The 14,967-nt window shown below is 39.2% G+C and overlaps 1 protein-coding gene across 1 annotated transcript in view; it reads left to right on the top strand.

Annotated features, from left to right (window-relative positions):
• The window catches only part of LOC150079381 (uncharacterized), a 195,909-nt gene that overhangs the window by 165,295 nt on the left and 15,647 nt on the right, over positions 1 to 14,967 (top strand). The window contains exons 13-14 of the mRNA XM_090383046.1: positions 10,675 to 10,812; positions 10,949 to 11,086. Coding sequence (XP_090239172.1) covers positions 10,675 to 10,812; positions 10,949 to 11,086 — 276 coding nt within the window. The remainder of the gene's footprint in view (positions 1 to 10,674; positions 10,813 to 10,948; positions 11,087 to 14,967) is intronic.

The raw sequence follows: 14,967 nt of genomic DNA, 5'->3' as shown, positions 1-14,967 counted from the left end.
CGTGCACTGCTTGTCTTGGACATATGTTATTAGTAGAGTTTGTAAAGGTTCAGTGCTTGGTCCATTGTTGTTATAATCAGGTTTGTTTTTAATTAATAATATCGAAGAGGGCACACAGGGCTTAATATCTGAATGGCTTAAGTTTACAGATGACATGAAGATTGGCGGGGTGATTAATAACAGTAATCAGATGATGCTATTGCAAGAAGATCTAGAAATGTTAGCTAGATGGGAGCTAAGAAATAGCAACTGACGTTCAAGAATCCGTGGTCTAGTGTTCAAGAATTCAAGGTCGCAGAAAGGAGTCAATGTGAATGGAGAGTACCTAAACCAACTATGATTTGCAGATGACATTGGCATCATAAGCCATGATCCCAAAGAATTAGAGGAAAACCTTAATCAGTTATGCAGAGTAACTCTGCATCCGAAATCCTTACTAAGTAGGGATACTCACATTATATTTAAAAAAAAAAAAAAATTAACAATTTTTATAACAAATATTTATTTCTATATTTTGTTGATTTTTACAAGTTCATGGAATGCAAAATTAGTCAAATGTTAATAAAATTAACCGAATTATAACATGTGCTTTAATTCGTTTAATTTGGAAAATTTTATTGCAATAGTTATAAACACTAAAGGAAACTTTTATAAATATTAACATCAAATGTTTTACATAATTGTTTACAATATATATTCAATAAACCTGATTTTATTTTATCAAAAAGAAAATATTTACCCAGCATTTCAGCAAGTTTTCTTTAATGGTTTTTCATTTTTTAGTGCATATGCATAAAATTCTTTGGATGACATATTGTGATTAGTTTTCACTGACAGTTCTCCTTCAACATTCTTTAGGTCTAATTTATTTCTATCCTTTTTTTCCATGCATTAAACATTAAGCTAAATACTTGCTCACTTATTGCATTTGAGTGAGGCGAAGCAAAAACAAAATTAATAATTTCTGTATTACGTACTTCTTATGCATTTAAAAATTTTATCCAAATATCTGGTATTTTTGAGGTCTTTTGCTTCACCCTTTGCTGGAGAAAGAAAGAAAGAATTACATGCTTCAATACATCTCCTTTAGTTTGTTGCCTGAGCATTAAAACATTACAATGAAATAAAAAAGAAGTCAAGTAGAGTGTAAAAGGTTACAAAGTAAGCATAATATGCACCGATGAGCTAAAACATTATGACCAGCGAGTCATTATGCAAATCGAAGTAACTATAGGTGAACTATGGCACGTGCGCGGGTCAGGACAGTTTACAAAACACACCTGATTATTGAGCTCCGTTAATCAGTGTTACTCTTGTTCTTCAGATGGGAAAGGCAGCGGACTTAAGCAAGTTTGACAAAGGCCAAATTGTAATGGCCAGACAACTGAGTCAGAGCATATCTGAAATAGCACAGCTGGTGTTGTCCTGCAATACCATAGTGGTGCTGGACAGACAAAGTTCTACACCACTACAAATATCTTCTGCATTAAGGAGAGTCCTGATACTTAGGGTATCATCTTTCTCTAGGGCCATTCTTACACATCGTACACCATGTTCAATGGGAATTCACATAAACAGAGACACTACATCAAAAGATATCATAGTCTCACCCTCTTCTATACTCTGTTCCTTTACAAATATCACAAAGTCCTTACTGTCCTTAATAGTAAAGATGGAACGTCCAACTATGGGGTAAATCAACTTGGCTAAACATCTGGATAAAGCATGGGTAGGACTACAATAAAAAATATGATCGGTCTGAGTGGGACCCCCTCCTTATGTGGTTTCGGAAGACCGTAGAATCTGGGTAGCTGACATTGTGTTGCATGTAAAGCCCAGAACACCTCCTTAATAATTTTTCCAGCTTTCAGCCAAAGTTGTAACATCCTATTAACCTGTCGTTCTAAGCCGACTAGTGGATTTCTCCGGGTAACTCTATATGTGGAACTATCCTGTAGAAGATCTAAGGCTTTTTTGAAATATTCCTCTTTATCCATTATCACAGTTGATCTGCCTTTATCGGCAGGTAAGACTAAGATTTTATCATCCTGTCTAAGTTCTACGAGGGCTTTTCTCTGACTAAGACTAAGGTTAGAAGGCGCAGTTTTAGTCTGACTCAAAACCGCCGAAGTTTTTACACGCATTTCATTGGCCAAAGTCATCAGCAATTTACTAATTGCTCTTTCGATACCAATAGCTATTTCTGCAATAGGTGGTTTTGGGAGGTATCAAAGCAAATTTAGTCCCTAAATTCAATACCTGTTCCTGCTCTTTAGTTAATTGTTTACCACTCAAATTGTGTATAAAATTTCTGGTACTATTATTACGTTCAACCGCAGATTCTTCTAGTAATTTACTAAACTTCCTTATTTGCCTTAGTCTATAGGTATCTGATATTCTTGATGCTTTGTCAAAAACCAACCTCGTTATAAGTGCTGAATGTACCGAAGTTACACTACTATTAATGTATCCCAGGCACCAACCTTCTTGTCTCCGGGTATATCTCAAATCATCACGTAATTTTCAAATCCAAATATTCAATATCTTCTTCTGATACCATTTAGTAGCCTGTAGCAATCAGTCATCTTCAAATGGTACCTTAACCCGAAACCAACATGGTATAAGCCCATACGCTTTGCACCGATATGCAAATCTCAGGTGCTGTTTCTGTTTGGCTTCTCCTATACTATACTTTTGAAACTCTTGGATGCGTTGCAATACGGAATGGCCATAAGTACTAACTATATCTTCAAAGAGGCCTATGCGGTTGGGAGAATTCATATTCACAAGCAATTATATTGATACACCAACCGTGTTGTATTAAAATAATAATTTACCTTTAATACTGCAAAATAAATGTACATAACATCGATATTTACAATTAAAACCATTACAATATATAATACAAATAAAATGAAATAAGAGCGATAAAAGAATTATAAAACGTTAAAATACTTTAAAACACTTAAAATACCGGATACCGAAGCTTTCAGAGGCATCCGCCTCCCTTCTCAACAGTACATTTTTAATTGCGACACATCCTTAAATAGTAGCAGATTCATGGCTCACGTAGTTCCATAGGCGCATGGGCGGTATTCCCCTCATGCGTACTAGAACCGGAAATGGCTCGGGAATTGGTCATCCCGTCCGAGTACTACAGCCTCAAGGAGGGGATGCATATAAACTCCCCTGTCTCTGTTAATGGTATTGTTCTCGGATAAACAAATTCGTAAGCTCTCAAGCCATTTGCGGTCCCAAAATCTGAACATGGTCGACAATGACAGCTTCGTCTGGGGAGATCTGGTGATGCTTCTCCCAAAAATGTTCTGCCACAGCAGACTTCCCATAATCCGCGGTCTTTATAGCATCATATGTTCCCCCAGACGGTCCTTGAACTGGCGCCTTGTTTCACCAACATAAGGCTTGGATCAAAGTACTACAAAAACCTTGGGAGGTGCATTATGACCACAGAAGCCTATGCACCAACAACTACCAAAAAAAAAAACACCATAATCTCATACACTACTCCAATCTTTTGTTATGGGGTCCTTAACCTGGGACACCACTGTGTGTAACCTCTGTCCCGGAAGCTGCACACAGCTTATCTGGCAATCCCGTAATAGTCGTGCTAAACGCTCGGTAAGGCCCGGATAGTAGGGAATGTAAGCCGTGGCAACTGGTGTGAAAGGCTCTCTATGATACTCCCCATCTCTAATGTATCTGCCCATGACCTTCTGGGGGTAGCCGCATTTCTAGGTCTGCTGTGACTAATCTAATTCCCTGTTCTCTGTCCCCGGGGGTACTGCAGTGGGACCCAACCCTATCCAATAATGCTTTAGCGACACTATTCTTATGTTGGTTAGTTTGTGCCGAACTATAATGAGTGTATTGGCCTCGGCACATAGGCTTCCTATAGACCCTATAGTTTTTAACTTAAGTCCTTCTCTATAGACCAATACATCAAGGAACAGGAGGGTACCATCCACTTCTACCTCTGAGGTAAACTGAATGAACGGGGAGAAGCTATTGAGAAAACTGAGTACCTTCCCTTCCGAATAATGATAAACGTGTCATTGACATACCTTTTCTATTTGCACATGGGGGGATCCAACCCATCAAAAATCCTGGTTTCCAATTCTTCCATAGCCAAATTTGCTACAATGGCACTTATGGGGGAACCCATTGGCACGTCGTGAACCTGCTTATACATAACATCCTGAAATATCATAGTGGTGCTGGACAGACAAAGCTCTACAGCACCACAAATATCTTCTACATTAAGAAGAGTCCTGATACTTAGGGTATCATCTTTCTCTAGTGCCATTCTTACACATCGTACACCATGTTCAATGGGAATGCACATAAATAAATATAGCGTTATAACTGTGTTAAGATACAAGTTTAAGGTTTTAATTTTGTTCTGAAATTGTAATTTTATTGACATTTAAATCGAAATCATGACTCTGACCAGAGCAGCAAAGCAAAAGGCTCAAGCTAATGGGAGTGCTGTGACTCAGGGGAGAACTGAGGGGGGCGGTTGCCCCCTGAATCACGGCCTTTTAAGATGCACTGTTTGCTTGATGTTTGCGGAGCAATCGGGTACGGGACATGATACTGCCATGGGGGATGTCTTTGTGTGTGCACGATGCAAGGAGTGCAAGGAAATTAGGCGACAACTTGGCGTTGTTATGGGCCTATATGAGACCTTGAAGGACAGGGTGGATGCCCTCGAAGGAAATAAATTGAGGGGCCCATCAAGCTCTCAGCTGCCCACATCAACACCAGAGCTTGGACTTGGTCATCTTGCAACACAGAGGCAGCCCCCAAGGCAGAATGCGCTGGTCCAACAGGAACTAGTAGTTGTTGGTGACTCAATTGTCAGGGAAACGGGGAACATGCTTTGTAAAAAGGATAGGTGGAACAGGACCAGGGTATGTCTGCCAGGGGCAAAGGTTGATGACGTTGTAGAGCAGATATCATCTTTTAAGGGCACAAAAGGTGATATAGTTGTACACGTTGGCACTAATGATATTAAGAGTAGGAGACCAGCGGAATTACTTAACAAGTACAGGTCACTGTTGAAAAAAAGCCGTGAAGTAGGGTTGAATTTGAAAGTGTCTGCAATTCTGCCCAGACACGATAGGAGGGAGTATATGATGAGAGCCTTGTCGATCAATTCGGCCCTGGAAAGATTGTGCAAGGCTGAAGGGGTAGAATTTTTTTCAGCCTGGACTGTACTTGTTAACAGGAGAGATTGCTTCTACAGGGATGGGATACACTTAAATAGAAAGGGTGCAAGAATATTTGCTGATGCTATCGAGGCAGTGTTAGGTGGGTCGGAAAACTGCTAGCTTGGGGGGAGACAAAGACTAATGGATTAACAGTAGCCACGGGCAGAGGTGAAAGAGATTCTTGCACTGCTTCTATTGGAATGAGCAGAAGCCTGAAAAACAAGATGCAGGATATTTCAGAGACTGCTGGAAGTCATTGCGGTACAAGAAAACACATGGGTTGTGTTAGGGTAGCTAAGAATAGAAACAGGTGCATGTATACTTGCGTGTACACTAATGCTAGGAGTTTAGTAAATAAATTTGATGAATTTGAAGTATTACTCAAAACATCAAAGGCAGATATTGTTGGGATATCAGAGACGTGGTGTCACACAGATATAAGGAATGCAGAACTGGAATTTGGGGAGTACAACGTCTACAGAAAGGATAGACAGGATAGGAAGGGAGGAGGGGTTATGCTATTAGTTAAAAAACACATAAAATCCAAGGAAGTGAAGCCAGTTGACATCGCTGGACAGTGCAGTGTTGAGTCAGTTTGGTGTGACATAAGCATAGGTAAATCAAAATTGAGAGTAGGAGTGTGCTATAGGCCTAATGACTCTGATGAGTATAATAAGATACTGTACAGGGAAATAGAGTGGGCCAGTAAATCAGAGAGTCTTATAATGGGGGATTTTAATTTCCCAGATATTGACTGGAATTTGTGGGTTGGTCACTCACACACTAGCAAGGCTTTTGTGGATTTATTGGATGATTGTTTTCTACACCAGCATGTTCGGGAGGCAACTAGAGGGAGTAATACTCTTGATCTGATTATCAGTAGTGATTCTTCATGCATTAGGAATCTGCAGATAAATGAACCACTGGGTGGCAGTGATCACAGTGTGCTGAAGTGGGATTTACTCAAGGAGGTAACTACCATCAGAGGTAAAGGGAAGGGTTTTTGCTTTCGTAAAGGAGACTATGCTGGTCTGAGACAGTATTTAAATTCTATACAGTGGGGCCAACTGATGATGTTACCAACAGCAAATTCAAAATGGGAAGCATTCAAGGAACTAATCTTGGAAGCTACCAGGCTTTACATACCAACCAAGAAATATTGTTCAAGGTTCAGGCCTAAATGGTTGTCAGACGAACTAATGAGACATATGGCAGAGAAGAAAAATGCATGGGATACATACAAATTAATGGGTGACATGGAAGCCTATGATAGATATAAGTTGGTCTGTAACCAAGTCACAAAGGAGATTAGGCAGGCAAAGGCAGATTATGAGAAATCCTTGGCAAAGGATGCAAAGAAAAACAGAAAAGAGTTCTTTACCTATTTAAACTCAAGAAGGAAAGGGATGAATCAGATTGGTCCACTGGATGTTGATGGTTCAACAGTTGAGGATCCAGCTCAGGTGGCTAACAATCTAAACGAGTATTTTGCATCTACATTCACACATGAGGAGTTATTCAGGAAGGGGAATGTCGTAGGTGAAGTAAACATTGGCAGTGAGCTAGATGATTTTCTAATAACTGAGAGGAAAGTGGAGGAGAAATTGTTGAGGATAAACATAAAAAAGGCACCCGGGGTGGATGGGATCTATCCAGTTATATTAAAGGAGGCAGCAAAGGAAGTAAGCAAACCCCTAGCCATAATTATGAGAGCTTCTTTGGACTCAGGGGAGGTACCCATGGACTGGAGATGTGCAAATGTAACCCCAATTCACAAAGGAGGATCAAAGGCTGACACAAGTAATTATAGACCTGTTAGTTTAACTTCTGTTCCAGGAAAATTAATGGAGGCACTGGTTAAAGAAGCACTGCAGGATCATCTGGACAAGAATTCAGTTATAGCTCAGACACAGCATGGGTTTGTTAAGGGCAGGTCTTGTCTGACCAATTTGATTGGATACTATGATGTAGTCACAAAAGAACTGGATGCAGGGAATAACTTTGATATTATATATTTGGATCTTAGAAAGGCTTTTGATACTGTTGCGCATGGAAGACTGCTGCACAAATTGGAGAAGTGTGGCATTCGAGGCAAATTGCTGCTATGGATAAAGGGATGGTTGAGTGGCAGAAGACAGAGAGTGGTAATCAATGGACACTGCTCAACGTGGACTAATGTTATTAGTGGAGTTCCTCAGGGTTCAGTGTTGGGTCCATTGTTGTTTTCTGTATTTATAAATGATATTGATGATGGTGTATCAGGCTTAATGTCCAAGTTTGCAGACGATACAAAGGTTGGCAGAGTTGTTAAGGACACTACTGATACTATGCTGCTGCAACAGGATCTGGAAAGGTTGAGCAGATGGGCTGAGAGGTGGCAAATGAAGTTTAACATTGACAAATGTAAAGTACTACATATGGGAAACAGTAACCCCAGATCAACGTATCAACTCTGTGGTACTACGCTGACAGTGGTAGAGAATGAAAAGGACCTGGGGGTAATTGTGCAGGCAGATATGAAGTTCTCTGAGCAGTGCAGACGAGCTGCAAGAGTAGCTCATGGTGTCTTGTCAATGATATACAGGAATTTTTCTAGCAGGGACAGGGATGTGATTATTCCCTTGTATAAGGCATTGGTCAGGCCACACCTTGAGTACTGTATACAGGTCTGGGGGCCTCATTTCAAGAAGGATGTAGAGCTGCTGGAACGAGTACAGAGAAGGGCAACAAGATTAGTGAATGGAACAAAGGGTTGCTCTTACGAAGAAAGGCTTAAGTTTTGCAAATTACAGAGCCTGGAGACTAGGCATCGCCGAGGTGATCTGATAGAGGTGTACAAGGCTTTGAATGGCTTGAGCATGCTCAATGCCGATGGAATTCTTCCTCTTGCTCAGAATAATCACCTGAGAGGGCATAAATTCAAATTGAGGAAGGACGGATGTCGGATAGATGTGCGGAAATTCGCCTTTAGCCAGCGGGCAGTTGGTTTGTGGAATAGACTTCCATCGCTTGTTGTTGAAGTTGATAGCCTAAACAAATTTAAGGCTCAGCTGGACAGGTATTTCGAACGAATTGAGGGGTGAAATGGGAGTAGTGGTTGTTTTTTTTTTTTTTTTTTTTTTGGCTGATGCTGAATAAGCTTGCTTTCTTGCATCGTATGCCTCTACTAATGCTAATGCTAAATAGACACTCTACATCAAAAGATATCATAGTCTTACCCTCTTCTATACTCTGTTCCTTTACAAATGTCACAAAGTCCTTACTGTTGTTGTTGTTGTTTATTTGGTTTTTAGGAGCATTAGCAACTAAGGCCATATTGCTCCGGGGATATGCAGTGGTCATTCCCTGACCTTTCCGCATCCTCCATATTTTGTGATCACGGGCTCGAACCTCGGTCTAATCAAGAAGCGTGTGCTACGCACTGCTGCTCCTTCCCACCTGGCTACAGAGGTGCCAAAGTCCTTACTGTCCTTAATAGTAAATATGGAACGTCCAATTATTGGGGGAAATCAACTTGGCTAAACATCTGGAAAAGCATGGGTAGGACTACCAATAAAAGATACGATTGGTCTGAGTGGGACCCCCTCCTTATGTGTTTTCGGAAGACTGTAGAATCTGGGTAGCTGACATCTTGTTGCGTGTAAAGTCCAGAACACCTCCTTAGTCATTTTTCCCACTTTCAGCCAAAGTTGTAACATCCTATTAACCTGTCGTTCTAAGAAATTAGTGGATTTCTCCGGGCAACTCTATATGTGGAACTATACTGTAGAAGATCTAAGGCTTTTTTGAAATATTCCTCTTTATCCATTATCACAGTTGATCTGCCTTTATCAGTGGGTAAGACTACGATTTTATCATCCTGTCTAAGTTCTACGAGGACTTTCCTCTGACTAAGACTGAGGTTAGAAGGTGCAGTTTAAGTCTGACTTAAAACCGCCAAAGTTTTTACACGTTTTTTTGATGGGTTGGATCCCCCCCTATGCGCAAATGGAAAAGGTATGTCGATGACATATTTACCATTATTCGGAAGAGGAAAGAGGATGAGGTACTAGTTTTTCTCAATAGTTTCCCCTCGTTCATTCAGTTTACCTCGGAGATACAAGTGGATGGTACCCTCCCATTCCTTGATGTATTGGTCCATAGAGAAGGACTTAGGTTAAAAACTAGTCTACAGGAAGCCTATGTGCCGAGGCCAATACACTCATTATAGTTCGGCACAAACTAACCAACATAAGAATAGTGTCACTAAAGCATTATTGGATAGGGTTGGGTCCCACTGCAGAACCCCCGGGGACAGAGAACAGGGAATTAGATGAGTCACAGCAGACCTCAAGAAATGCGGCTACCCCCAGAAGGTCATGGGCAGATACATTAGAGATGGGGAGTATCATAGAGAGCCTTTCACTCCAATTGCCACGGCTTACATTCCCTACTATCCGGGCCTTACTGAGCGTTTAGCACGAGTATTACGGGATTGTCCCAGAACGGGATTTAGCACGAGTATTACGGGATTTAGCACGAGTATTACGGGATTGTGTGCAACCTCTGTCCCAGAAGCTGTACACGCTGTGTACAGCTTCTGGGACAGAGGTTGCACACAGTGGTGGCCCAGGTTAAGGACCCCATTACAAAAGATTGTAGTAGTGTATGAGATTAAGGGCCCAGATTGTGGCGAGTGTTATGTTGGTGAAACAAGGTGCCGGTTCAAGGACCATCTGGGGGAACATATGAATGCTATAAAGACCGCGGATTATGGGAAGTCTGCTGTGGCAGAACATTTTTGGAAGAAGCATCACCAGATCTCCCCAGATGACTGTGCTCATAGATTTTGGGACCGCAAATGGCTTGAGAGCTTACGAATTTGTTCATCCAAGAACAATACCATTAACAGAGACAGGGGAGTTCGTATACATCCCCTCCTTGAGGCTGTAGTACTTGGATGGGATGACCGATTCTGTCTGGCACGCTCCTGAGCCATTTCCGGTTCTAGTCTGCATGAGGGGAATGCCGCCCGTGCGCCTGTGGAACCACGTGAGCCGCCGTGAATCTGCTACTATTTAAGGATGCACTGCAATTAAAAATGTACTGTTGAGAAAGGAGGCGGATGCCTCTGAAAGCTTCGGTATCCGGTATTTTAAGTGTTTTAAAGTATTTTAACGTTTTATAATGCTTTTATCGCTCTTATTTCATTTTATTTGCATTATATATTTTAATGGTTTTAATTGTAAATATTGATGTTATGTACATTTATTTTGCAGTATTAAAGGTGAATTATTATTTTAATACAACACGGTTGGTGTATCAATATAATTGCTTGTGAATATGAATTCTCCCAACCTCATAGACCTATTTGAAGATCTGAAAGCATTTACTTCTTTTTTGAACTGTCCTATATGTTACTGTGTAATAAAATAGTTTTGTTTCTTTCCCTTCTTCCTTGCAGTAGAGAACAAAATGGAAGACATTGCAAATTACATTTCAATTCAGGATAATGTCGAATCAGAGAAGGATGAGGAAATGAAAACTATTGGTAATACCATATACACATCTGCAATCCTTGAAGATCAAGATGCACCTAAAGGTTAGTTTATCATTTTTCTTGTCTCTGGAATTATCTTATGGAGATTAACTTGCAATCCTGCTCAATATGGGCATTAGTTTTAATCTGATTAATTACATGTAATGAAAGATGCATTATAGTTTGCTTAATTCAGTAGGTAATGCCGATAATGGAATTGAAAATTACAGTCATTGTCAAGTTCCCAGTGATATTAATGTTGAAGGATCTCCAAATGAAGAAATAAAAGCTGATGGCAACAGCACATGTATAGTCACAGCTGCAGATGCACACATAGGTTAGTTGCTTATCTTTTTTTATATTGAATTACTAATACTTACCTCACCTATACATCCTTTTGTAGTTTAATTTTCACTTTTCCTAAAATGTCCAAGTCTTTTTCAGTTGGTAGTGTCAATTTTAGTCTTGTTTAAAGTAATACAAACACAATAAAACTTAATAAGCAGCAGATAGTTTTGGAAAACTGAAATTTATACAATGGATTCCACTCTGAGAAAGGCCACAGCAGCTCTCTCTCCCTCTGTGTGTGTGTGTGTGTGTGTGTGTGCTGAACTAAGCCTGTTAGTGATCTTACAGAGGCATGATAAAGGCGAATATGTGATATGGGCCTTGTCATTCAACTTTAAATTTCGGGGATTATGGCATAAAATTTTTCACTGCATGACCTACTTAGTGGTAAAAGGGATCTTGATTGTAGTGATGGAATACACCAAAAGGATAATTTCTAAGGCAATTGAGACAGAATTAAGCACATGACGAAACTTTTAACAAGAAGATAGGGTTTTCCAAGCGATGGTAATGCGAATGTCTTAATAAACAGGGTTACTATAGTATCAGTTTGTTGGATGAGATCTATAAAGGGTTTATACCAGTATTCCTTACACGGTTTGATAGGGATAGAAGAATGATGATAGCAAGGAAGATGGTACAGATGGTCACAGAGCTGACACCTTTAATCCAGAACCATTAGGAAGCAATCAGAGGCACCGAAATAAGTTGAATCATTTTAGTGCCTCTAATGAAATGTATTAGAAGCAAACCAAATAAAATGTTTGAGAACAGAAATGGATTTTAAATATCAGGCAGTAGTAGTTGAAGAGAAAAAAAATTATTCACCAACAGTCAACTATGCCCCAGAGGACCTAATTATAATTTAATTTAGATGCAAAAGGATAGGCACTGTTGTTACAGACAACTACAAAGGCTGTATTGGAGTTGCTAAGAGTGGAAAAAGCATATTGTTAGTTGCTAGCACCAACATTGGTCATAATAAATAAATTTGATGAATATACATAGTCTGTCTATTACTACAATGAGAACTGTCACTTCATCACCATTGCAGCCACAGCACCAAGAAGCCTCTGACCATTCAAACATCTTAGGACAGGAACTTGTAATTATTTTCTTTTATTTTTTATAGGAAATATCTTAAGAATGATGGGTGTAATTATAGAGTAAACTGAAACCAATAATGTATTTTAATAAATCTGGCATTTGTGAATATCCAGTATACATAAGAAAATATTTTCCTTGTTAACCCGAGCCTGGTCCGCCCTGTTTTTGTCTAATTTTTAACCCTAACTCGAAAGTTGCTCCCCCCGAAGAAAACTAATAATTTTCATAATTTCTACTCAATTTTCCAAATTGAAACTCTCAGTATACATAAACAGAAGTATATTCTTTGATTTCCTACCTTTAGCGCTCAGCAATTAATTCACTCTAAAACAGTGAAAATGTACGATCACATTTCAATTTATTAAATTTTGATGTCGGCAAAATAAAACGCGCTACTTCATTAGTTCAAAATTCGCGCGTCAGCTCGGCACCTCTGGCTAAAACGAATCAACGCACGCAGAGAGATAATTGACTGATCAAGCTTACGTCATTAGCGTTACCAAGGTGATCCAAGGAGAAAATGAAACTGTAAACAACTTTCGTGGAAAACAAACAGTTGAGCATCATTACTTGCGAACACTAATTTGCATGGCTCACTCACAACAGTAGCTTTATTGCTTTTCGTAATTGTTGTACGAAAGAATTGCAACGAATTGGTTTTGAAAAACTAAAATATTGCATTTCCTTTCTTCAATATGTATTATCTACTAAAAAAAAAAAATCAAGGAAATTCATCTACTGGAAGCAGAAAGAAAAAAACTGTCGTAAAACTGATCACTACAATGCGCATTTCATAAAAAAAAAAAGTTCGCTTTATTGTAATTGTTTCTAGAGGACTAAATCGGAACAGCAGTTTCATGGATGTATATTTGATCTTCTTACGAAATTTCAAGAAAGTATTTCTATTCGTAGCTGCGTTATAAACTTCGAAAACTGATATCGAAGGAACTTCACATGCATCTCACTGGTGTACAAACGAAAAAAAAAATGCGCAGCTAGTAACAGATTGTGAGAACAATCCGTTACTCGTAGTGAGGGATTGGGAAATTGTAAGTAATTGTTATTGAATACTTCAATATTTCCTTGATATGCATTTGATATCATCAAAAAATTTCCAGAGAAAAATTGAATTTTCATTATCACACAACGCCCGAAAAATTCAACATAAAATGTCATGTGTTTCAATGTTTGAATTCCATTCTGAGCTGCAAATGTAATTTCACTTCTCTTGCGCTGACAGAGTAGCCGTTCACCGAATGAAGAAAAACAGGGTTCGTTTTCATGAAATTTCCAATTCCCTTCTTTCACTTGAGGGGAAAAAACTCCTTAGGGGAGGGAGTCCACCCTTTCTAGTCCGACCTTGGAGAGAAAGAGAGAGAGAGAGAAATAAAAAATACCCTTTTGGTGGGCAGAAGGCCAAGAGATTGTCAAAGGTCTAGAGCGCTAACTTTCATTTATTTTATTTATTATTATTTATTTATTTTATTTTATTATATTATTATTATTTTTTTTTTCTTGTGTTATTCTAGCAATCCATCCTGGATTGGGGCTTCCCTGGGCTGGGATAGTGCTTCTCCTCTTTTCTCCTTCCCTCTCTTTATCTTATACAAGTTTTTCTTTCCTCCCTGGGAACTTTTTTTTTTTGGCTGATGCTGCATAATTCTTGTATCACATGCCACTACTACTACTACTACTAGTAGTTCCCCAGGGAGGAGGGCGTGCAGTTAGTAGGGGAGATCTTGCCCTCCTGCTAGGGACGAGTACCTGGAGGCAGTCGTCCAGGTGATCGCTGCTTCCAGGTAGCCAGAATGCCCAAATACAACATCACAATACAGAACACACACGTAAGCTCACAAACAGTTTTTCTTTCCTGTCACTTTCTCCAGTGCGGGATGAAAAATTTTTTTCTCTCTCTCTTGCCTTCCTTTTCATCTGTCTTCATCCAACATGGGATATTCCCAAGCGGGATGATTTTTTTTTTTTTTTTTTTTCCACGACACACACTGGCCTTACCCTGACAATGCGTAAAAACTGAACAGAGCAACGAGGCCGAGATGAACTTTTGTTCTAGGAGCCGCCCATACAAAAATAAAAAATAAATAAAGAAAATAAATAATAATAAAAAAAACAGCATTGCAGCTCTAAGTCAGCTTCATCCTAGGATGCCGAAAACTGTAATTGTTTTAGAGAACAATATTTCGCATTTTTACTTTCTAACATTATGACATCAAAGCGTAACAAGTAAATATCTTCTAACGATACTTTTTGAGCAGCCGTTAGTTGTAATCTGTTAGCTTTGTATTGTTACAAATATTGCAGTTCACAAATATGAACAATACACATTTCAAGAAAGAAAGAAATTCATAGCGGATGATTTTGTTTTTCTTTCTTTTGATGCACCAGTTTCGAAGTTTAGAAGTTTATAACGCAGCTATGGGTGGAAATATTTTCTCGAAATATGGTTAGAAGATGGAAACTGCTGTTCTGATATTGTTTACTAAAAACAATTACAATAAAGCGAACTTTTTTTTTTTTTATCAAATGCGCATTGCAGTGTTATCTGTGATATATCAGTATAATGCAGTGAAATATCAGTTTTACACCAGTTTTTCCCGTTTCCAACAGATGAATTTCCTTGATCTTCTGTTCGTAGGAGCAATACACGTTGAAGATAGGATATACGATCTGTTCACCTTCCATAAACTGTTATTGGTACTGTATGGCTTTATTGCCTCTTATGTCAAAAACAGTAGCTCCTGTTCG

The sequence above is a fragment of the Mastigoproctus giganteus genome, chromosome 10, assembly GCF_048544385.1.
Source record: "Mastigoproctus giganteus isolate SK-2022 chromosome 10, ASM4854438v1, whole genome shotgun sequence".
NCBI classification, from domain to species: domain Eukaryota; kingdom Metazoa; phylum Arthropoda; class Arachnida; order Uropygi; family Thelyphonidae; genus Mastigoproctus; species Mastigoproctus giganteus.
This window is presented reverse-complemented; position numbering and strand designations above follow the sequence as displayed.